Below are 22,994 nucleotides of genomic sequence, written 5' to 3' on the forward strand. Positions count from 1 at the left end.
CAAGGAATGATGTGAAGCTGGAGTGTGCTCAGTTGTGTGTTTGAAGGTGTGTATAGGAACGAAACCATTCAATGTGTGCTCTCTTGGATAGCTTCTGCTCCTGTTGGTAATTAAATACCAAAAAAAAAAAAAGTCTGAATGTGAATTAAAATAATTTCATTTATCAGTTGAACACAGACATCTGGCGTTCAAGTGCTGGGGGAAGGGTTCAGAGTTGAGCTGATCTGGATGATCAGCTCGGGGCCTCAAGGGGACGTAGCAAACTAATAAAAGAAGAGCAGAAGCATGATTGCACCAGGAGTGGTGGCTGGAAAGGGCTTCTTGGTTAAGAGCCACTGAGGGCAATGGAGTTGTGCCCATTCCTGTCCCAGGAGGGCTCATCCTTTAAACAGTTGCGCACAGATATCTGTTAGAGTCACTTAGGAGCTCATAAAAGCTGATTTATGCTGTTGGACAGACCTTTGCTTACAAAGAATATCCCAGTGTTACAAATTTGCACTTTAAATGATGGTGGCATGTATACAGCTGTATACAGCAGGGAATGTAAATTGCTTTGGACATCAGACTGACTGAGGAGCCCAGTTATCTGGCAGCAGGATCGTGCCCTTGTGGATACAGTGAGCTCCTCTTCTCACCTGCAGAGCAGCAGCATTGCTCTGCCTGATGGCTTTGTGATGGTGCCAGTAATGCCCCTTGTCACCGCTGTCCCCTTGGTCTATGGAGATACCAAGCTTTAAAGGCTGGAAAAAGGCAGAGAAAGACAAGCAGGTAAAAGAAAAGCATCAACTTCATCTCTCAGCCCCAGTTTGATATATTAAAGAACTGAGGCATATCATAAATGTCAGGTTAGAGAAGGGATTTCTTGGTCAGGAAAATGGGATGGAGGTCCCAGCACAACACTGCACTTTCCCTGACATGTGCCAAATGTCCTGTATTGCTAGCTTTATGTCCTGCCTGCTGTGGTGGTTGTACCTTAGTCCTTTCTTTATTTCAGAAATCCAAGGAACTGTCACCTTTCAGCTTGCTTGCCCTGCCTGGACCCACCCCTTTTTATGGCATCTAACTGCTGGGCAGTTAGATAACATTTCCTTCTGGCACTGTTCTGAGTTTAAAAATAGCATACATCTATTACTTATTACCTTGTTAATTTATTGAAACGCTTTTAGAAAATTACTCAATGGGAATTTAGCATGGTAATCATCCACAAAGTTGTTACAGGACTTGGAATGCTTCTCTCTCCACCCTTCCCCATCAGCTTCAGGCTCTTTTGGAAAATGCATTTGCACAGGGCTTGAATGGTGGTAAGCAGCTGGAACTTCAGTAGCATGGCACCTGAGACATCGAGGAAGGAAAATGAAGACATCGTGGCTTTGGTTGCTTTTGTCAGATCTTAAAAAGATGCCAAGCTAGGGTTGCAATACCTCCATGTTACGTATCAGAACAAATAACCAGCAGCACCTACCTAATAAGCCTCCTGTTGCACACCCAGCTCTTCCTTCCACAGCCATAACTGTGTGCCTATTTTTGAAATTTGCTCTTACTGTGAGCTCCCAGGAGCCTCGTGGTCCGTGTTCCTAATGAGTTACTCATCAAAAGCCACTTATCTTCCAGACCAGGGTAATTACCTTCTGCTTGGCTACTGCTCCTCACACACAGGGAAAACCTTGAGCTATTCATATCTCTCTGGTGCGTCCAAAGTAATTCATTAGTTTGAAGTGAGAATATTTATAATTCTTGCATAACAAAAACAGTGTTAGCAGCCACCCACATCTAAGTGGAAAAATGCAATGATGAATCAGGTTTTAAAAGTATGGATAAATCTGTTAGGTTCTTCCATGACCAAGCAAACAGCCTAAATTTATTTATCTTCTTTAAAATAAAGAAACACTTTGCATTTAGATGGTCTAGATTTCATGTGACAGTCAAAAAGCACCTTGTAAAACTGTGTGATGGCCTTTATTTCCAAGAGGAAAGTTTGGATCTGTTTTCAGTTATTCAGATTCCTGTATATTATAAATTTTTCCTTGTTCTCTCTCTTGTATGCTCAGTTATCCTTCCAAGTCCTTGCTGAGTTCACAGCACAAGGCTTTGAAGAGATGACATCTGTTTAAATTGGAACATGCTGTTCCCAAAATAATAAACAAACCTATCAACAGATGAATTTTGAGATGATGCAGAAATTGTGAAAGATGGTTGCTGTCCTTCCCTACAAGCTGTCATTAGATGTGTCTAGCTCTTCTGTCCACCCTTTATACCCTTGAAATTAGTGTACTGAATCAAGGTTTGACTTTTGTTATTGAATAGGCTGGTGTAGGTATCTGTGGGGCTTGTTTCTCTTCTCTCATCACCTCTGCTTAGCAAATGCATGTTAGAATCATGTTGGTTTTTGTTTGTTTGTTTGTTTGTTTTTAATACTTTTTTAGCTGGACCACCTTCATTTTGCAAAACAGGCCTTGAATTGGGTGCACAGGATTAGAACATTAACTGCTATATCCTCCTATGGTATTAGCTGCCAATTATGTAGCAGTCCAGCTTTAACCTGGGCCCATGTGTGGTTTATCTAGTGAGAGGTTTGTGCTGGACAAGGCTTGGATCCAGCCCAGAAACTCCCCCAAGAACTGAAGCCAACGGAGTGGCCAGCACAAGAAATTTAATTTCTGCAACAGACACATTTCTATCCTGTCTATTTCTGTACAGCAAAATTTTACAGTCCATCACTCTCTTAAATTCTTCCTCCTGTCCTGTTCCTAAAGCTGCTCCCTGCTGAGAGAGGCAGGCTACCAAAATGGAAGACACCATGAAAGCCTGTGAAGCAAAAGCTGCTCTATTTAGAAAGAGCACTTGGCCTTCCAGGCAACTGGCTTGCTGGCACTCCAGTTAATATCTGACAGCTCAGGTGCCTAATTGGTGTCATGCAGAGCGCCCTTTCTCATTACTCAAGGTACAAATCAGCTGAGAGGATGTTTTCGGATGTTTTCTGTTAATTGCCAGGTGGACTTTTTTTTTTTTTTTTAATGAATGAGCCACAGAAATGAGTCAGTGTCTTTCTGGTGCCCACTGCCCTGCACATCCATGAAACAAGGGGGCAGAGAATTTTGGCATCGTAGCAGGGTTGGTAGCAATCACCTGTGTCATCATCCTTTTGCTGTAAAGCCTGCAGCTAGAACATCAAACCAGATGCAAAGAAAAAAATCATCATCCCCCGATGCTCTGGGTGGACCTGCTCGGGTGGGGGAGGTTGGATGAGGTGATCTCCAGAAGTCCCTGCCATGCTCAGCCGTTGTGTGAGGCCTGCCAGCCCACAGTACAGGCTGCCCTGTGGCCTGAAAGCCATGTCCATGTCCCTCTGTGCTGGCCACCCAAGCACCTTCCTTCCTCATGACTTCCAAACATTCTTCTCCACCCTCTCTAAAATCCATCTGTTTTGCAAAACCTATGGTAAAATCAGTAATGGTTGTAACCTTCAAGGCTTCCTGACATTTCTATATTGACAGCAAATGGGTTAGAACCTCAGAGACAGTCAGATATCTCACCTCATGGCCTCACGCTTTCTTACTAGGCTAAGTCTCTGTCCACTGAAGGCTCAGGTGGTGATGCTGACCCCAAAAGCCATCTTCCTGCGAGTGCTGCCTGGGCAGAAGCACCAGCCCTTGGGCCATCGCTGCTCTCTGCTCCTCGCTGAGCCGCCCCTGACAGACCAGGCATGGGGGAGCAGGCTGGAGAAAAGCTTCTGCCTTGGAAACCTCTCTCTAATCTGCACGGTACCCAGGTTTTTGTCCTGCCCCATTGATCCAGCCTTCTTGCTGCTGGTATTTATCGCTGGTAGAGGTTCAGGGTGGTCTAAAACCTCCCTGCCCAGTTGCTCCCCATGCTGTGAAGCATCTGTGCTTGGGCTCCAACCACTTTGTGCAATCATATTGCTTAGGGGAGCGGGGCAAGGCAGCTGTATTCAGCCCGTAAGGTCTTTGTGTGTGTGATGTGTTTCTGTGCACGATGTACTTTTTATGTGGTACCGTATCTCTTGATTGGCTCCTCTTTGTCCTTTCCTGGCTCCTGCTGGTATTTCTTTGGTCTTTGGGGGTTGAACAGGAACTAAGTATGAAAGATCTTGCAGAGAGAGGCAAGGAGCCTTGAATGTTGCTGAGTTTCAGTCTCTGCTGCTCTGGTTGGTGTTTCAATTCCTTTAATATACAAACACCAGCATTTGGGTGTCCATGACAGATGCAGACAGAAGACGTCAAGCAGGGGTTACTGTTTCAGCCTACCATTTTGGGGCAGAATATTACATGTGGAGGCCAGTGTTTTCCAACACTCCCGGCCTGCTTTGAAGCACACCAATTACGGTCTGACACACTGTGCAACCCAGAGAAGACAGGCTTTATTTTCCTCTTCTCTCCATGGGCTGGGAGTTGTGGGTTTTCTTCTGTAACCCTCATTAGAGACTTCAGGCTGAAAAGAAGTGAATGGGATACATTATGGTGACAGATTTAATGGCCTTGTTACAGGTTGTGAAAGGTGGGAATAAGAGATTGTGGTTTCTGAAGCAGGCTTTGAAAAGCTGCTCAATTAGTCAGGAGGACTTTTAAAAGAATATATATATATATTTTTCTGGAGCCAAAGTTGAGAAATTTAATTGGGCACTGCATAGCAAATATAGCTACATGGCCTGATGACAGCCAGCAAAGGGCACTATGAAACATTTACAGAGCTATTACCTCCTTGCCATCTCTCTAGCTAAAACCCACAAGTTATACTGTCAGTGTCTTAAAAGTGGTGGATTTTGTGCTGAATTTTGCAGAGTGTGGGCATCCCTGGATGCTGTAGCTATCTTACTGGCCATTTCAGCTGAAACAATATTCCTGTGTTCAGATGGGTCAGTCTTTGTGCAAAACTGCCCTGACATCTCCCCTCACAGAGTTTATGACACAAGTCCTAGACCTGCTCCAGGAGGGAGGGTATTTATACAAAGGTCTTTTTGGCTTAGAAATAGCAGCACGAGGTAGGGCAAAGGCTCCAGCTACAGCAGAAAGTGGGGGCATTGATGGACATCAGTAGCTTAGCACCTCAGGCACTTTTTGATCTGTCTCATTAATATCTCATGTTGCTGTATCCAGGAAGCTTTTCAGGGTAGATCCAGCAAATCAATATTCCTACTGCTAAAATTTTAATGTTGTGGTGATTTTTTTTAATTATTACTTTTCGGCAGTAATGAAATTTTAAAATGCCTAGAAAGGACTTTTTCTGCTTGGATGGCTGATAGTGGTCTGGCAGATGAAGTGGGTGGTGCAGGCTTTGGGGACCTGGCTGGTGCGTGGCCCTGAGACACGTCTGTCCCAGCAGGTACTGCCCAGGTGCTGGAGTGGGGCTGGCCTGGGTGCAGGAACAAGCTCCCAGGATGAGTGTTCTCATTTTTAATGTCTGGAGTCAAACCCTGCAAAGCGGGGGGCTCTGGCTGCCATGTAGCTTATGTCTTCTTTGCCAAACAGTGTGTTTATCCATCACGCAGGTGAACCAAAGAGCTTTCTGTCTTCTGGTGCTTCCAAATCACTTTGGAAGCATGCCTTTAACAGGCTCAGCAATGTGGTTTGTGAGTGCTCTTGGTGTATTACGAGCAAGTGACAGGCTTTGGGGTGGCAATGGCAAGATGCACCCCAGTAGAGGTGACTGGCACATAGGAACCCCTTAAAATGCCTTCACCACCTCAATAGGCACCTTGTTGTCCCCCAGCCTGTGTTGTTCCTCTTGCCATTCCACCCAAATCCTACTTACAGCTTCCAACTCTTCTTCTTTCTCTTGGTAGCTGGGCTTTCCTCCACCTGCCTCCCAGTTTCATCCCAGCTTGGGGGGCTCTGCCTTCTCTTTTCATTAGTTTCTGTTGCAGATCCACCATGTTTATCGAAGGTGTCGATCATAGCTGTTAGAATTAAATAAGGCAAAAATGGAATCCAGAACAAATACACTGCTGCAAATAATCCTTATAATTCCTAAGCAAATTTTGCCAGACAATTGTGAGAAAATATGTTCTGGCAGCCTACATTCAGGCAATTGGCCAGGAACAACTATAAATCATGGGGATCTGTTTTTCCTATTATCTTTCTGACTCTTTTAAGATTACTAGGGTTACTAGATAATAAAGATCAGAGAGAGGGGAACAACTACCTCACTGCTTGCAGTGGAGAGAGAAATCTCTGAAGGTAAAACAATGATATGTCTAGATCTGTAATTTCCAGCCAGGGAGACCTGGGGATCAGGAATTGCTGGATTTCTCCCTGGAAAGCTGTGATAGCAAAGAGTGAAAAGTGAATTTTGTGGAAATGCAGGAGCCCAAGTGCCTCTGGCTTTGTGCTTGGTGCCTGCATTTGCATGGTAACATTTCACTCTGGAGAAAACCTTCAGTGCTTTCAGGGACTTTCACAGGTGGGCATTTGTTTTAGAGTGGAAATTTCTCTTCCGTGACCCTGCTGCAGCCTCAGGAAGTATTTTTGTGTGCGGGCTTGAGCTCAGCGGCGAGGGAAGATGCTCTGGCTGCAGCCCAGCTGCACAGGAGGGCTGGTGCAGGCTGCGCTCTGGGGTTGGACCCGAGCTCGGTTCCTGCTGCCAAGATTTTGCCTTAATTAGATGCTGATACACAGACACCCAGCCTGATACAGTGCAGACACAGATGCTTTCAGCCCTGCTGTTATTCATCGCCTCCATCTGTGAAAGGAGCCAGATTTTAGGGTGCTGCTCTCTGTAATGATTTGAGTGGGTGGCTTTTGGGCACTTCTGGTGCCGGGCCTGTAAACATGGGATTTCTTTTCCTTGAGCCAAAATAATTGGCTGCAGAAGGCCACAGCGCCTGCATGTTGTTTCGGCACGTGGTTGCTCAGTTAAGTGATGCTCGGTTGTCTCAGCACACAGACGCAGCTTTGCACCTAGCCTGCTAACAGACGTATGCTGAGACTTGTTTTCCTTTCCAGAGGGCTTTCTGTTCATCACGGAGATGTTACTTTTCCAGCTGACTGCTTTGCTGGCTTTCAAACATGCTACCCTCCATTAAACAAAGCTGATTTTCCTTCCTTACCTTTTTAGGCTGAATTTATAAGAGCAAACAGTCCTAAATTAACCAAAATCAGTGTAGTTACCCCAACAAGCTCCTTAATATAATACATATTTTGCTTTTTATATTAGGAACAAACACCTGTTTGCTGTGGTTTGTTGTTCTTAACAGAGACCAGGAGTCAGGTCCTTGTGCCTGGGCATTGTGGAACCCAGCTCCTGGCTCCGTGCAAGCTCAGCCACATGCCCGGTGGGTCTTTTTAGTGCTTTTATAGCCGGAGTGATAGTGATATTAATTAATATGCTTGGTACGTGTTAAACAGGGGCGGGAGTGTGTACTATAATTGGAAGTACTTGCACAAGACAGTAAAAACAAGCTGAAATATTTATGATTTTCAGAGAAAGGAGCCAGACTTGTTTTCTCTCCCCTGCATCCTCTCATTTAGTTGTCAGAGAACTGCAGCATGCAGATCTTGCAGGAGGAATTTCCAAGTTGGAAACCAGAGGGGGAAATGTTTTTGTAGCATTTAACTGGAAGAATAGTTAAGAGAAAGAAGTTATAAAAGGGCTGTACATAGCAGGGAATATTAAAATTGTGTATAATGAGGACCGTGAGCAGATGATAAATTCTGAGACTCCTGGGGAAAAGAGGGGAAAGGAAAACTGAGCAGGGGAGATGTTCATGCAATATACCACCTGCAAATATAACTCAGGCAAGACACGGACACTTGAAGCTCTTCAGAACCAGTTGTTACTTCCTAAATGAGGAGCCTGACATTTTGCAGGTCAGCAGCCAGGGAGAAGGTTGCCCCTGTGAAACAATTACCTTCAGAGGCTGTGCTGACCAGGCTGGAGCATCCTTCATGCCAGAGCACCTTGCTGCCTAATCAGCTTGGGAAGACCATTTCTGCATGTATTTTTTTTCCTAAAAGGATAGATTTGCAATACATTGAATTTGGATACCTGACATTTTCCCTTTTCTTCTCCCTCTTAATGAACTGGTAAGGGGGAAGTGGGCAAAGAGAGACCCCATGGATGCTGGAGCACAGGTTTGGGTAGATAAAAAGGGTGCAACCAGTAGCACTGGGGGCCTGACCCTGCCTTGCTGACAGTGGTGTCTCCCATGGTGGCTTCCCCACATGTCCCTATCCTGTCCCAGTCCTCTGCAGCTGTGTCCTCTCTTGGCTGGAGGCTGGGGATCTTCAGCTAGGGGCTGACTACAAAAATTAGCTGAGCAAAGAGATTTACCTTTGTTTAAAGACACCAAGCCATAAATTATGGGTAGCTGGAGCCGGTGTCTTCCTTTCCATGTGCTTTCTCTGAGAGCCTTGCACTGAGACAAGCAAATTTATTCATACAGCGAGTGACTGGATAACCAAGGCAACATAAAAGCAAGCAGCTTTCTTATACCGTAAATCACTACAGAGAAAGACTGGCCCCTTGTAGAACAGTATGAGCATTTTTTTTTTTTTTTTACCTCCTGCCTTCTACAATTTTATTATTCAAGTTTAAGCCCTCAGCGTGTATTTTATTTTATTTTTTGCTCTGATGTGTGGAGGTTGGAGGCTAAACCTTTGAATTACCAACCTGCTGAGCATTTTGATCCTTTTATACAAGAATGGGGATTAAGTGCTGCTCGCAGCTCTTCTCAGCTCAGGTTTGTGCAGGCTGACCTGGCATTGGAGCGGGGCTGTTCTGTGGCACAAGCAGTCCATGGGATGGCCACAGGTAGAAAACCAGTGGGCTGAGCATCTGCAAGTGCCTTTCTGCAGAAAAATGCCAGTGTGCTCTGTGAGAGAGGCAGATGACTTTTGGAACCAGCACCGAAAAGCATCCTCAAAAGTGCTTGGTAGGGGTTTGCTGAGACAAAGCAGGCAGTGGAACATCAGTGGTCTACTTGGCCAGTGCTTGAGATCTTGCCATGGGTCTGTACAGCACCATGGCTCTCTATAACACCAACATTTTTGTAAAGATTGTTGTGTTTGCTATACCCTAGCTTATTCTTACATTCTTTTCTTCATACATAAATAAGACACAAATATTTCAAGCTCAGGTATGTGCAACTCGGTCACTGAGGTCAGTGGAGGGAGAGGGGCTGGCTCCCAAATCCTGCTAACATCACCCATAGCTCCACGCATTGAACCAATCTAGAAATGCAATCTTTGCTAACAGTTTGGAAATACGTCTAGGTTTAAAGGGTTTCCTGCAGGCAGAGGCGAGAGCTGTGCTCCTTGGAGGCTGTGATGAGGTCTGTCTTGCTTTTGAAAAGCTTTCCCATGATGGATTTGGTGGCGACATGTGAGCTGTTAGTGCTGCTTTACCCGGGACAGAAAACATCCATGCAAATTGCTCCTTTGATGAAGCGTAGCTGAGCCTTCTCCTGCAACAAGGAGCTGATTTCTTCAAGCAGGTCCGATCTCTGTTAATAAATCACCTCCTCCAAAGGAGGAGTGTTTGATCTAACATCACAGGAGATGTCATCAGGGCTGAACCTAGCTTTTCTATTTCATTAGCTAAAGCTAGTAGTGTTGAGTATTTCGAAGAAATACAGCATTCCCAGAAACTTGGGTAACCTGTATAACACTGCCAGCTGAACAGCAGCTCAGCTGGTCCAGCCGTGGTGCTCCAGGGCATGGATCACCAAAGATCTGTGTGTCCTGATGTTGTGAAGCCCGTGAGTGAGTTTTGCAGCAGATCTGTGCAGCACCGTGACCCTCCACAATGGCAATGTTTTTGAGAAAGCAGCGTTCTGTTTGCTCTAGCCTAGATTATTCTACTGTCCGTATTTTTCATGTGAATAAGACACCCACACAAGCAATCGAAGCCCCTGTCTTCACTATTATTTGCTTTTAGGTGGAGCCATTCCTGGTCTCTGCTGAAAACCCCTGGGATCACGTTTTTGTGAGTTGCTGCTGGCTTATTCTTTGCTGTTTGTTTGCTTTTGTTTAACTACAAAGAGCCTAATGATTTTCTTAGCAGAGCTGGAAGAAAGAGAAGAAAGCTCAAACAAGTGTTTTTATCTTGTAAACTCCCCAGCATCACAGTGCTGGAGGCCCTCAGTGCCACCACGCTCCTGTGATAATTCAGTTCTGCTGAAAGCAGAGGTGGTTCACGCTTCAGCCTTCTATCAAATAAGCCACCAGCCTTGACTTTCATGTTCCACGCTCCCCCTTTTCTCCTAATTCAGTGCAATAGAGTACATCTCCCCTGCCTGGGTGTGCTCCTGTGGGACCTGCTGGCCTTGGGTGACCGGTCACACCAGAACAGGCTGCGGGGCGCGTGGCCGCAGGGGACGGTGGAGACACTGCCGGTTCTGAGGAGATGGCACGGAGGAAATGTGGATTCAGCAAAAGCGAAGTAGCACAGGGCATTAAAAATTCACAAAGGCTTCGCTGAAACTCGTTCTCCAGGAGAAGCATTTTAACGAGCAGCAGCAGATAACCGAGTGCTCAAAAAGCAGGGTGGGGAGGGACCTGTGCTAGTGCAGGAGTTGTGCTGGAGGTTTTTGGGAAAAAAAGCACATTTCTTTGTTCTTTTTGCGTTTTCTTTGGAGCTGGCAGGAAATTTATTGGGGTTTGCTGTGGAAAAAAAAATAAAAGTGGAGAGGCTGTTGTGAGTCTTCAGGGGAATATGATAGGATTAAAATGGAGCAAAACTGAAATGCTTTGGGCTTGCAATTTTCAGAGATTCCTTTCCAAAGCCTTGTTTAATTAAGGGAGGCAGCAAGGTGACCCTGTTTGCTGCTGGAAGGAAAGCTCGTGGGCACTTTTCCAATGGCTTGGTCCTTCGTATGCTTTTTTCCCTCTCATTTTAGATTTACCCAAATTAAAGAGCTGGATGCTGGGGACTCAGGAGGTGAGCTGGCATGTGCTGGGGGTGTTTCAAACCAAGAGCAGTGAGCTGGTCTGCTACTCCCCTGTGCCTTTTGTGCTGGCACTGAGGGCTTTCGGTTGCTTTTGCATTTAAACCTAAGTGTAGATCACGTTGGCAGACCTGCACCATGACCTATTTGTTACCCCAGCACCAGTTTGGGGTGGTTTGGGGTTTTCTAGCACAGTTTGATGCTGTGCTGACTCTTGCTCATTGGTGTGGCATGCCATTTTATGTGTAATTGTGGAAAACACACCAAAACATCTTTCCATGTCCTTAAAACTGAAAAGCCTGACAATAGTCCTGTTTTTACCTTTACCTACTTTGAAATGGACAGCTAGAAAAATAAAGGGAAAAGATACAAATGCTGCAGTTTTGTTAAAAACTTGTTACAAAAGTGTGTGATTAAAGATGTGCTTGTCTAATTTGCTGGAGCAGAAATACATATTTGTTTTCTTTCCATTTTTTTTTTCTTTGCAATCTTTCCAGAGCAGATGCGCCTTCCCTGCAGGGATGCTCTACTTCTGTGGTGCTCAGCTGTTTTGCAAAGCAAACAGATGAAAGAGCATGGCAAAGATCTGCACTGCTTGGTTCAGAGACATTAAATACCTCTGGCAGGGCTGAGACACCCACCCTGCCCTGGACGAATCGCAGGAGACGCTGAGCATAGGGCTGACATTTTCCTGTGAAAATAAACAGGAGGGGTGGAAGCTTTATTAAGCAGGAGCATAAAATTATGAGCGATTTCCCTGGAAACCCATGGGACCATGGGAGGGAGCTCTGCTGAGTCCTAGAGCAAAGAAAACTCCCCCAAAGATGCTTCTGGAGAAGATCCAACCATTGAAACAGGAGTTTCTGGGAGAGGGACCATCGAACAGGAGCAGTAGTTTGGGTTAGAGTCTGGAACAATTTTAATGGGAATTTTGGGACCATTGACTTTCAAGAGATGAAGTGTTCCTGTTGGAGGCTTGCAGCTGGACTTCATGCTTGAGGGGTTAAGAGGTGGAAGCAAGTTATTAATTATGCAAGTTGCAATTTGCTATTCGAGCAATTCCTTCTTGCCAGCACTGGCACAAGGAGCTGGATGTCCTATCTGCTGCAAACTGTAACGCAGGAGGGTAGCTTCTGCCTTCTGAGAATGCAAATGAGATATCTGCTTTTTGGCTTAGTTTAATTCACTGTCTTCATCTCTGCACCGCTTGTTAGCTGGGTAGAAAACTGGAGATGCTGCCAATGCAATCTGGATATTGTTTCATGGGGCCATGGGAAGTGATGAGTTTGTAGCTCTCTAATCCTCAGTAATTTGCTGTTAATTTGTCAACAGCCAACAGCTCCAGCATTTCATCTGCACATTCGAGAAGACAAAACACGTGAGGGCAGCCAGTTAATGAGGAGCAGGGTGAGGCACTGGGGGCCCATGTGGTGTCCATGCTTAGCTTTCGGAGAAATCTGGATTTAAAACGATATAGGGGTGCTGGGATCGGAGGTGTTGGCCTCTTCTTCAGGCTGGGTGACACATCTGGGGATGCCACAGGTCTGGGCTGGGTCTTGTTCCTTGTGCATCTGAGCAAACTGCAGGGAAATGGTGTTGGCAAATGGTGAATGTGGTGCCCTGTGGTCCCTCTCCAGCCTGTTGTGCTGCTCTTTCAGGAGAGCAAGGAGCAGACAGATGTTCAGCTGGACTCCACGTGTAGAGCTGGAGGGCTCCTCATCCTTCTCTGTTCCCCAAACCATCACGTCCAACATGTGCCCATGTGGTGAAGGCAGAGAGGTTTTTGAGGACCTGAGCAGAGATAAGTTGGTAGCACACCACGTCTGCTGGAGGTCTCTGGCACCATCGCGGGTACCTTCCTCTGGCCATCCTACACCAGGGCCCTGCAACAGCCTGAAAGCACTTGCAGGTTTTGATATGTATGGGGGGGAATGGCCAAAAAGCCCCCCAGATAAACCCAATCCTCTGCCTTGAGCTCAGGACCAGTTTTAACTGTGTCCTTGTGATTCCCAGACCACCTCCTTCACAAATATAAAGCAATACTTAGCCTCACAGAGAATTCCTTACAACACCCAGGTTTGCTAAGGCATAAAAATGAACCATTAGTTGAATAGGTAAAAAAAAACTAGTTACTTAACATTTTAATACACGTATCCAAATATTAGTTGTTCTCCCACTGTTTATTTTTAGTATATTTTGCATGGTTTGCAGAGCACTTTTTTCAGGTGCGGCAGGGGCAGCAGAGTGTGGGGCAACAGAAATTTGGGGCCAGGTAGGGGTGGAGAAAATGAGGCAGATGTTGGAATATGTGGAGAATCCAAGCCTTTGGGAGAGGGATGGGATGTTGAAAGCCCTGCACAGAAACCTGCTGCTTTGCCACGGTGGCTCGTGCTTGTGTATCTCACGGGGGAAACAGCTTGAACAGACAACTAATAAAATCAGAGGTGATGAAAAGTTGTGCTTGTCCAAAGTCACTCAGCCTTTTAATAGCACCCAATATAAAGGAGACAGGCTGAGGACAAATCAGATGAAAAATAACTCCGAGAAAGAGGCAGTGGTGTGTCTGGAGCTAAGCTGTATCTGCAGCAGCTGTCCTGGGGGCCAGCTCACCCGCGGTTTTCCTAAGTTATTACAGAGCAGCAGCACATGGAGGGGCTAGCTCCATCTTTTTTCTCATGCCACCCAATGTGTGGGGCAAATGTTGACATTAATTAATTTATTTATTTTTTAATTGAAAGAACAACATTCATATAACTTAGGAGGAAACTGAAATAGGCTACCTTTTGTTTCTCTGTAGGAAAATGGTAGAGTAAGGCAGCTTTGTAGACTACTGGCATCTTTGCATCCTCTTCTAAATGCTTGGGTAGCATTTGTCATGGGCTCAGGTAAGCAGCAATTGCGTCAAGCCTGGCCAGGCTATTTGTACCCTGGCAAAGTCTGATCCCAGCACTGAGTTTATGAAAGAATGGGAATTTCTGGGGAAGACCTTCAGAAATAGCCTTGATGTGAGACCCAAAGCCAATGTACTGGGGGAGAGCAGAAAAAAAAAAAAAAAACCAACACAAAAACACACATTTAAATGAGCTCGTTACAGCAGGACAAAGATTATCTGGAAAAACTGAAAGAAGGAAAACCTTCAGAAAAGGCAGTGGGAGAAAATGTGCTGAATCCCTCCTGAAAGTCTCCCTGCCTACCAGCCTACATTTGATATCTATGTATAGCTGCTAAAATAATTTCAGAATTACTTCTAATTCTAGGATGACAAAAGACTTGATTTGAAGACAAAAGCTGAGCAGCTTAGTGACAATTCTGGCATGCTAATGGACATTGCTGGATGCCAGGCTATTTCTAGCGAGGACAAGGTCCAGGTTTCTGACTACAGCAGCAATCCTCGTTTTTCCCCAAGCCAAGTCCCAAAGGGACGATGGCCAGACATGGGCTGTGGGGTGTGTGCAGCATTACTTGTCATCCTGAATAAGAATTGGGCTTTAAGTTGTGGCTCAATCTTTTCTGCTGATTGCTGCAATCGTTTTGAAGTGGCGGTCACTTTTCTCCATTTTTAATGGAAAATGAAAGGGTTAAGCCTTGCACAAAATTTGTATATGCACCTCTTCCAGTCTCAGCACAAAACTGCATCATCGGCTGGCAAATATATATATATTTGAATGTGGGTTTTGATTTTTTATTTTTTTTTGTATGAACTCTGTTTTGATACAGAGAGAAATACCTTGAATTACTGAAGAAGAGCTGATCTTTGCTGTTGGGATAAATGACCTGGGAGGGTACGGGCTGACTATTTAGGGGTTGTCCTTTCACCTGCTATGTGCAGCTTACATCTCTGTATGGCCTGGTGTGAGTGTGGGATGGGAAGAAGCGATGTAGGAAGATAAAAATCCCAATTTTGAGGGATTTTGTATGGTATTAACCTGTTGGTCCATCAGCAGCCACACCTGGTGTTAGGGAATGCAATGAGTGCTTCAGACAGACTCGGCCGTGATGGAAATGCTGTTTGTCTGCAGGTCATCGGGGTGGATCGCTTGGCACTACACCAACCCTTGCTAAGACATCTGGGCTGGGTGTTACTTAACTTTCATGAAAAAAAGGTGATTTTGGAGTCATTCAGTGCAGTTGGGTGATGCTGGGGATGTGGCCTGTGGGCTTGCTGGGATGTCCCCACTGGGGACAGCTCAAATCAGGACCAACTGCCTGAACTTGGAGGACGTCTGGCTCTCGAGGCAGGTTTCCCAGTGCAAAAACTCTGTGGAAAGACATCATTTGGGGTCCCACATTTAGTGTCCTATCTACGTCTTTCACAGATCTGGAGGTCGTTTTTCATAACAGCCCAGTCTGTAAGCTCAGGTCCGTACTCAGCTTCATCTACATGAGTAAAGCCGTTCCTGCTGACCTCACACAGACCAAGGGTCTGCAACTGAAGCCAGACCATGTTCTCCCTGGCCCCTGTATCTGAACACACCTCAGAGACAAATAAAAATCCAGTTGTTATTTTTATTCACTGGCCACAATAATCCGATTTGCTTACCCATAGCTCTGTCGGTGCTTGGACACTAGGCAGGGCTAGAAGTATTTCAGAGCTCAGACAGTAATGACAGTAAGTAACAAAATATACCCCTAATGTACCCAGGTAATATATGAGCAGCCCCAACCCGAGGTAATTCAAAATGGGCTTAGCAAACAGACTCAGGACAATGACTTTATTTTGTAGATGCTTTAAGCTGTTTGTATCTCAGAGTAAATTTCCAAATACTCAGCCTTCAGATTTATCAGATTTCCTATACTTTGGGTGATTTAGGGCCCTGTCTTGATGTTCCCTCTTGCATTAGCAGGTGGGAAGAGCCTGATTGCAGGAGTTAGGAGGCATCAAAGCCTCCTCCAGACTCATCGGATTGTTACGGTGGCAAATGGAACGATAATAAAATCCCAGTTGAGGCTGACCGATGTTCTCCATCACATCCTCCCCTCCTTGGTTCGCTTTAACGTTGACAGCTCTGTTTGGCAGGAAATTCTCTTTGGTTTTTGCCTGTGATTGAATTATTTTGAAAAGCTGGACTGAGATGAAGATGATGCTCTCAGGAAGGAATGATTGCGGGATAGCAGCAGCCTGATTATCTCTTTTTTCAGCCCATCGGCGACTGTGCAGGCAGTTGCACTTGGTGACATTTGTCTTGGCTGCCAGCTTAGGTGTTCACTTAAAGTACTGGGTTTAACCCTTTGAAGCCATCGAGTTTAAAGGAGTGGTGAGTAGGCAAGCATAAGTTGCCTGCCTTTAACATACTGCTCCAGAAGAAAAAGTTTCGGTGGCTTCTCTAATATCTTAAAACAGCTGGAAGCTTTATTTAATGAGATTTGGTACAGAATCTCAGGTTTTTTTCCTATTATCCTTCTTATCCAAAGCAGGAGCAGGGACACAAGACTGAAATGTCTCCAAGGGAGCTCCTTGGAGGGTGCGTGGGCTGTGGGTGAGGCTGAGCTGGGATCGACAATGCCCCTTGATAAGGTGTGTGGCACTTCATTGGGAAAGTTTATATCTCTCCCACCCAGCAGCTGTCAGCAAAAAGTAGGTTTCTGGAAGTCTTATCCCTCCCTTGATGGGTGTGGGCACTTCAGGAAAATCTTGCTTTTCTGTGACTTTACTGATAAGGCTGTTCCTGGAGCGCAGCATCTCCATCTGCTCTTATCAGGACGCACATGGGCCGCAGAACTCGTGTGTCTGTAATGCTGTGGACAATCCTCTCCTCTTCACCACCCAAGATTTTTCTATCATTTTAATTTTAACTTCCACATCCCAGCCTGGTCTGCTTCCTCTTATCGTTCGAGTTCCCTGAAGCCTGCCCTGCCTGCAGGGCTCCAGCAGCGTGCCGCTTTCAGGCTGTTGTACAATTATAGATACGAAGCCCCAGGATTATCTCGTTACTCTGCCATGCTTTTACTTTGTGTGTTTGCAGGCAAGTAGTCAGGCTGGTATTAAATAGCGATCAGCTTTAAGCTGACTGCTGCTTTATGGTGTTATCTAGTGGGGAACGAAAGTCCTGAGGACTGTTTGCCAGTAAAAATTGCACCTCTCGCTATTCAAACTGCAGCCAGGAACAAACCAGTTCTGTGAAGTCTCAAATAAATAAAATTAATTGTCATCTCCTGCTTCAGCTAGATCCTTCACTCATCCTTTATTACTCCGTGCTCTTAAATGCTACAGGACTATTCCTACACCAGGTGCACCTGCAAGCCTTCTGCACATGAATTTGTGCCGAGTTTCTTATAAGGTGTCACCAGAATGTTGCCGTTTGGTACTAGTGGAGGTCTGTGCTGTTCTGTGTTTCCTCCTCATAGATCTGTTTTTGCAACCAGACGAAGCACAGAATCACAGAATAACAGAATAAGTAAAGAAGTTAAGCAAGAGTAAAGTGACAGAGGCAAGCTATAAGGTGCAAGCGAAGTAAAGGAAAATGCCTTTTTCCTTTATCCTCTAAACACCTTTTGCAGTTTCTTTCAGAGGAGAGCGAACTGGAAACCCAACTTAAAGTACTTTACTGGAAATATTCACTTGTTTTTCTAGTTTCTCTTTCCAAGTAAGTTGATTTAACTGACTTCCCTAGGAAATTAATTCCTCCATGTGGAAGGACAATCTTGCGGTGAGCAAGCAGTGACTTCAGGTTTGCAGAAAAAGCGCATCAGAGATACAGGAGTGTTCAGACCTAGTGCGACAGAAATGCTATCATTAAACAAAGTATTTTTCTCTTGGCACTCACAATTTTGAGTCTTTTCTTGACGATGAGCATCCCAGGGTTGGAATGAAGCTGATCACCCAGTGCTGTGGGGCACGACTTGGTTGCAGTCGTGAGCCCTGATCCTGTGGGATGTGTTAGGGGACGGTGCTTTGTTATTCCACAACCTTTCAGCAGAGAAGGGCTCCTGTTCTGGGGAAGTAACACAGGAAAACAATACGGACAGCTGGGCTCTCTCTATAGCCACTGTGCTGCTCTGAAAATTATACCCTTTTCACCCATTGTTGTCTGCGATTTTGTTCTCCTGCTGTGTTCCTTTTGTAATTGCCAATTAAATAGATATCTGAGACTCCATTCATCACTGCTCTAACTTCATCTCTGTCAGGCAGGGGAAACTGGGTTAGCATTTGGCAATGCAGATATGTTTTAGGAACAGCAGACTGATTTAGTTCAAGGAAGAAATATTGATGTTCATGTGGTACGTTGGCTAATTTTGTCCTCTAGCATCATTTCCTGAAAGAGAAGCAACCAGGGTTTATAATTGATTTGATTAAATAATAAATAATACGTTCTCCTGCTGCAAAGTTGGCAGCATTTCCAGTCTGCAAACTTCTCTTGTGTGGTTGTGGATGGCAAGACTCTCAGCAGCAATGGGCTGAGGCAGATATTTCCACCCAAGGCACTGCCATCCACCACAGCACAATGGCAGTGCCTTGAACAAGAAACTTCAGGTAAATTACAATTTCTTTCAAGTTTCTTTTGCCTCTTGCCTGTTGCTTTATGGCTGAAATTCTTTGTAAGAGCTTCCTCCAGCTGTGGCTTTGAAGCCTTTATGTGCTTGTCCACAGCACACAATCAGAGGCTCCCAAGTCAACAATTAAATGGAATTAGTTTTGTGTGGAATTGCTGTGAGCTCGTCTCTTTGTGCCAAGGAGAACGTGGTTAAACCTCTGCCTTGTGATCCCTCCACGTGCTGCTAGACTTGCCAAGAGGCACCCGGCAAGCTGTGTCCCGTATGGCCGGGCAGATGGGCTCAGTGCCTCCTCATGTCCCTTTCGAAGCAGAGGCACAACATTGAGGTGACACACTCCTTGTGCATTTAAACGCTTGGCAGCTGAAGCAAAATGTGTCTCTTGTTGCCTCGTGTCTGCTTCCTTACATTTCTGTCCAGCACTGGGAGACGCATGGTGGTGGGGAAGATGGAGATGGCAAAAGGCACTGCGGGGTCTGTTGTTAGCTCCAGCCCTGAGACATTTTGTGTGTGTTCAACGTCCCTTAATGAGCATCCTGCATCACTTGAGCATACGGTAGACAAAATGCTCCTTAATTTCTTCAAAGTAATTAGTTTTTATGATGAAGCTTGCAGGCTTTTCCTCTTCAGGCTTCAGGCTTGCTTTGGTTTAATTAACCCAATTAGTTGTTAATGGCCAGTGTGTCTGCACCCAGGAGCAATGCTGCTTGGCCTGGCAAGCCACCAGATCCCACTGGTGTAGCCCGCATCACTTGCAGGGCTGGTCCTGCAGCAGCACTTGGGGTTTTGGTCCAAACCTTGGGAACCCAACTCCTAGTTTTCTGGTTGCTCTGCCCCCGCTTTGCCCTAACACCAGCCGTGTTGCTCTTTGCAGATGACGGGAAGCTGTCCCTGGAGGAGTTCCAGGCCTTTTTTTCAGATGGGACACTCAACGAGGAAGAACTTGAGAAGCTCTTCCACACCATTGACTCGGACAACACCAAGTAAGTTCCTCCCATTTGGCAGAGCCAGGAGCTGTGGTGCTGAGGTGCAGCACTGCTTGGGGAGCTGAGACCCCTAGGACATGGCCGTGCAGCTCCTTTTGCCAAACTTTGCAAAAAAAAAACCAATCCACCTGTTTTGGGTTTACGTCTTGTTGCAGTGGCTGCTGTGAGTCTTTTTCTCTCTCTGTTTTTTATTCCTGCTGTTTTCTTTCGTGCAACCTGATCTTTACGATGTCTGAAGCGATGCTTAGTTTTACCCGTGAGGGCAGTTAAATAGCTCTTTAGCTTTTCCACTCTACCTAAAAGCTTCGCTGTGCTATAAATGGTAACTGTGAATCTGTGAACGTTGTCCTATCCAGCTATTTCACAGACAGCAACCTGGGGAGGATTTGTGCTTCGTGATGCTTGCTTTGCCTCCCTCCCCAAACATCCCCTGGCAAGCACTCATTGCTCCAGAGCTTGCTAGAAAGGAGCCCCCTTCTCTCCAAGGGGAAATGCGGCTGCTGGAGGCAAGTCTAAGCCCTGAAGCCCTTGCTGTGGGTGCTTTGCCTCTGCTCTGTCCCCAGCAGACCGATGTGGCTGTACTTCTGTCTGTAAAAAGCCCAGGCAAGGCAGCAATAGCAAGGGGCCAGAGCCAGAAGCAGCACCGTAACATCTGCATCCTGCTGGAACAGCAGCAGGGGAAAACGATGGGAGAGGAGGCATCAAGGCACACTTCAGTTTCCTGGTGTAACAAAGGTGAAGCTAAATGTGGCACCTGAATGCTCTCACCGGGGCACAGAGGATGCACCCCACCGGGTTTTTTTCCCCTTCCAAGGGGAAAGAGTTTTCAAAAGCCTGCCTGGTTGAGGCTGTTGGAAATCGAAATGAAAGGCAGCATTGAGTCATATTTCAGTGTGACTCCTGTTCCTCCAGAGAGAAAAAAATCCAGCCAAAAAAGCAGATGAAAAGAGAATCCAATTTAAAATGAGGAGTTGAGCAGCAAATGCTTAAAAAAATAATAATAGTCTGGTTAATTATAAAGCCTTCGGAGTTGCAAAATCCCACCTTTCCAATATGTGGAGTGGCCACCGTTTATCCTGAGATCAGAAATGTCAGATACCAGCTTGGTACCTACTATTCATCCAATAATTAATCAAAGGATCTGAAGTGGCTTCGTTACCAAGATCTGCTGGGAACGCTCCATCCCTTCCCACGCTTCCCCTTCAGTGGGAAGCTGCTATGAGAGGGGCCAGGTGCCTTGGGGTTAAAACCAAAAATAAAAAAATAACAGGAGAGTTGTGGGAATGGAAAGGGAATTGCTGAAAGGCAGATGGGATATGCTGCCTTGTGCTTTGTGGGGATATTTATCGAGCTGCAGGTGGGGTATGGATGAGCTCTCCGTGGACCCTGGGAGCCAGGAGCTCACCTGCCCCTCTTCTGAAATACTTCAGAGCATTGTCCTGAAATACCAGATGGGTTTTCTTTAATATTTTTCCATTTTGCACTGAAATGTAGGGACAATATGAAATTTATCTTTCCCAAAGGCAATTTAAATTAAAATTATTAGCTATTTGACAGGACAATGTAATTTATTTTTAAAGCTGTTTTTTTTAATTTTCCATTTTATCCGTGTTTATCTTGTATTGCCCATCGAATTTGCTTAGCGTGCAAAGCAAAGTTTGCTATTGAAATTACATTACAGCTAGAGTAGAAAATGAAGAAAGTTATGTTCCTGCTGATTATTAGTAATTGCTGTTACCGGCTAAATTGCAAAATGTTGATTCGATTTTCCGGAGTATTTTTAGGAGCAGGGGAACCGCCTCACATATGCATAGACAAAATTAATGTCTGTATTGGTCTCTTGACTTGCTTTAGCTGGGAAGGTAGTGGAAAGGAGAGAAGTTGGGCGGCTGGGTGGAGGGATGAGGTTGGTCGATGATGCTGGAGCACCCATTCTGCTGTGAGGAGCTGGTGGCTTTGTGCCACGGGGTGAAGGAGTGTGGGCTCCTGTTTGGGGAACCACAGCCCCCTGGCAAAGGCATGGTTGGCAGCAAGGTGTGGTTAGGAGAAGTCTGAACTGGGATGGGAAACACACACACAAAAAAAAAAAGGGGGTGGAGGGGCTTTATTGAGGTTTCTTTCTTCTTGACTACCTAGATTGCTATTGCACTCTTGGTGCTCAGTGTTTGCAGAGGGTGAAAAGTCCCACACCTGCCCCAAAGCCAGGACGTCCCCTTTCTGTGCGCGGGAGCTGGTGGATGCTCGTCCTCTCCTGCTGTCCCCATCCTTGCTGGTTATTTCAGCTGGCAGCAAAATATGTCGCGTATTTCAATTGCTTTTGGCAACATTACATTCAAAAACCTGCTGCTGCTGAGAAGTGGTGATCAAGTGACATTTTCCTCTCCGTGGCTAACAAAAGCAAGATGCTGCTTGGTGCTTTTCCATCGCTGGTGTTGGCTGCTGTTCCAGGATTCAGCAGTGCTTTACAGGGAGCTGCCTGAAGATTAATGGGGCTGTAATGACACGGTACCGCTGATATCAATGCTACCTGAATTGCACAAATTATGTGTATAATATGTAAACTTGTGCACACATATTTAAATATATATACATGGGGTGTATATATATATGATTTCGTGGCAAAATAGGGCTTTAGAAAACATTGGATTAGTTCTCACCTGGGAAACCCTGTTAGATTTGCAGTTATTTAGGCCTTTTGGTGCTCCCTGAGCTGCAGGGTGGTTGTAGGGCCAAGCCTCCGGGACAACAGTGTGTCCATGCTGCATTGCACGCCTCTCATTGACCTGGCTCTGAGCAAGGTGCCCTCAGCATCCCCTCGGAGCTGTCCGCCAGCCCTTGCGGAAGGAGGGGGAGCTCAGACATGGCTGTTGACCAAACTCATTTAGTCGTCCTGGCAGGGGATTTTAAAAATTCCTTTTGTATCTCATATATTTTTCATCGCTGCAGAGGGCAATCCTTTGGGGAAAGATCTGCTCACTGGAGCAGGACGTCTCTGATGAGCTGTACACGTCCATTCACAAGGAGCCAGAACATGGCATTAGCATTCTGCTGCACTGTCATTTATTATCTCCTCGCTAGGCTTATAGCTATTCTTTTAATTGCTATATTCCCCACTTCCCCCAAATGAGCTCTTCTCTCCAGTGGCAGGCACTAGAGAAGATGGGAGCGTGCATGCAGTGTAATTAACAGAAGCGCTGTCTCTTCTCACAAGCCCTTAGCAGCTTCCCCAGACTGTCACTTTTCCTGGAGGGTTGGGACAGATGCAGAACCCAAACCGGTTGAATTTTCCAGCATGTACCAAATTCCAGGTGTGGAACAGATGGGAAAATGCAATTGCACAGAGAGCAGTAAGACTTGGGGGAATGGGGAGGCACCTTCCTCCTGCAGCCCCCTCTGCCCCATAAACTGACCCCACACCTGCAGGACCTCCACAAAACCCACCATAGGGTACCAGATGGAACCTGGAGAGCTGAAGCCACCTGAGATATGGTCAGCCCCAGCTGACCCACAACTCATTTCAGGCTGAGTGAAGCAAAGCAAATGAGGAGGGACAAGCCTGTATCTCACTCATGGGTAATTGTGCAGGAGCTGATAACATTGTGTTAGTGCTAATGAGC

The 22,994-nt window shown here is 45.8% G+C and overlaps 1 protein-coding gene across 1 annotated transcript in view; it reads left to right on the forward strand.

The window, feature by feature from the left end:
- The window catches only part of NECAB2 (N-terminal EF-hand calcium binding protein 2), a 57,751-nt gene that overhangs the window by 12,904 nt on the left and 21,853 nt on the right, over positions 1-22,994 (forward strand). Inside the window, exon 3 of the mRNA XM_032195655.1 lies at positions 19,266-19,374. Coding sequence (XP_032051546.1) covers positions 19,266-19,374 — 109 coding nt within the window. The remainder of the gene's footprint in view (positions 1-19,265; positions 19,375-22,994) is intronic.

This window comes from Aythya fuligula, chromosome 12, assembly GCF_009819795.1.
Source record: "Aythya fuligula isolate bAytFul2 chromosome 12, bAytFul2.pri, whole genome shotgun sequence".
In the NCBI taxonomy this organism is placed as follows: domain Eukaryota; kingdom Metazoa; phylum Chordata; class Aves; order Anseriformes; family Anatidae; genus Aythya; species Aythya fuligula.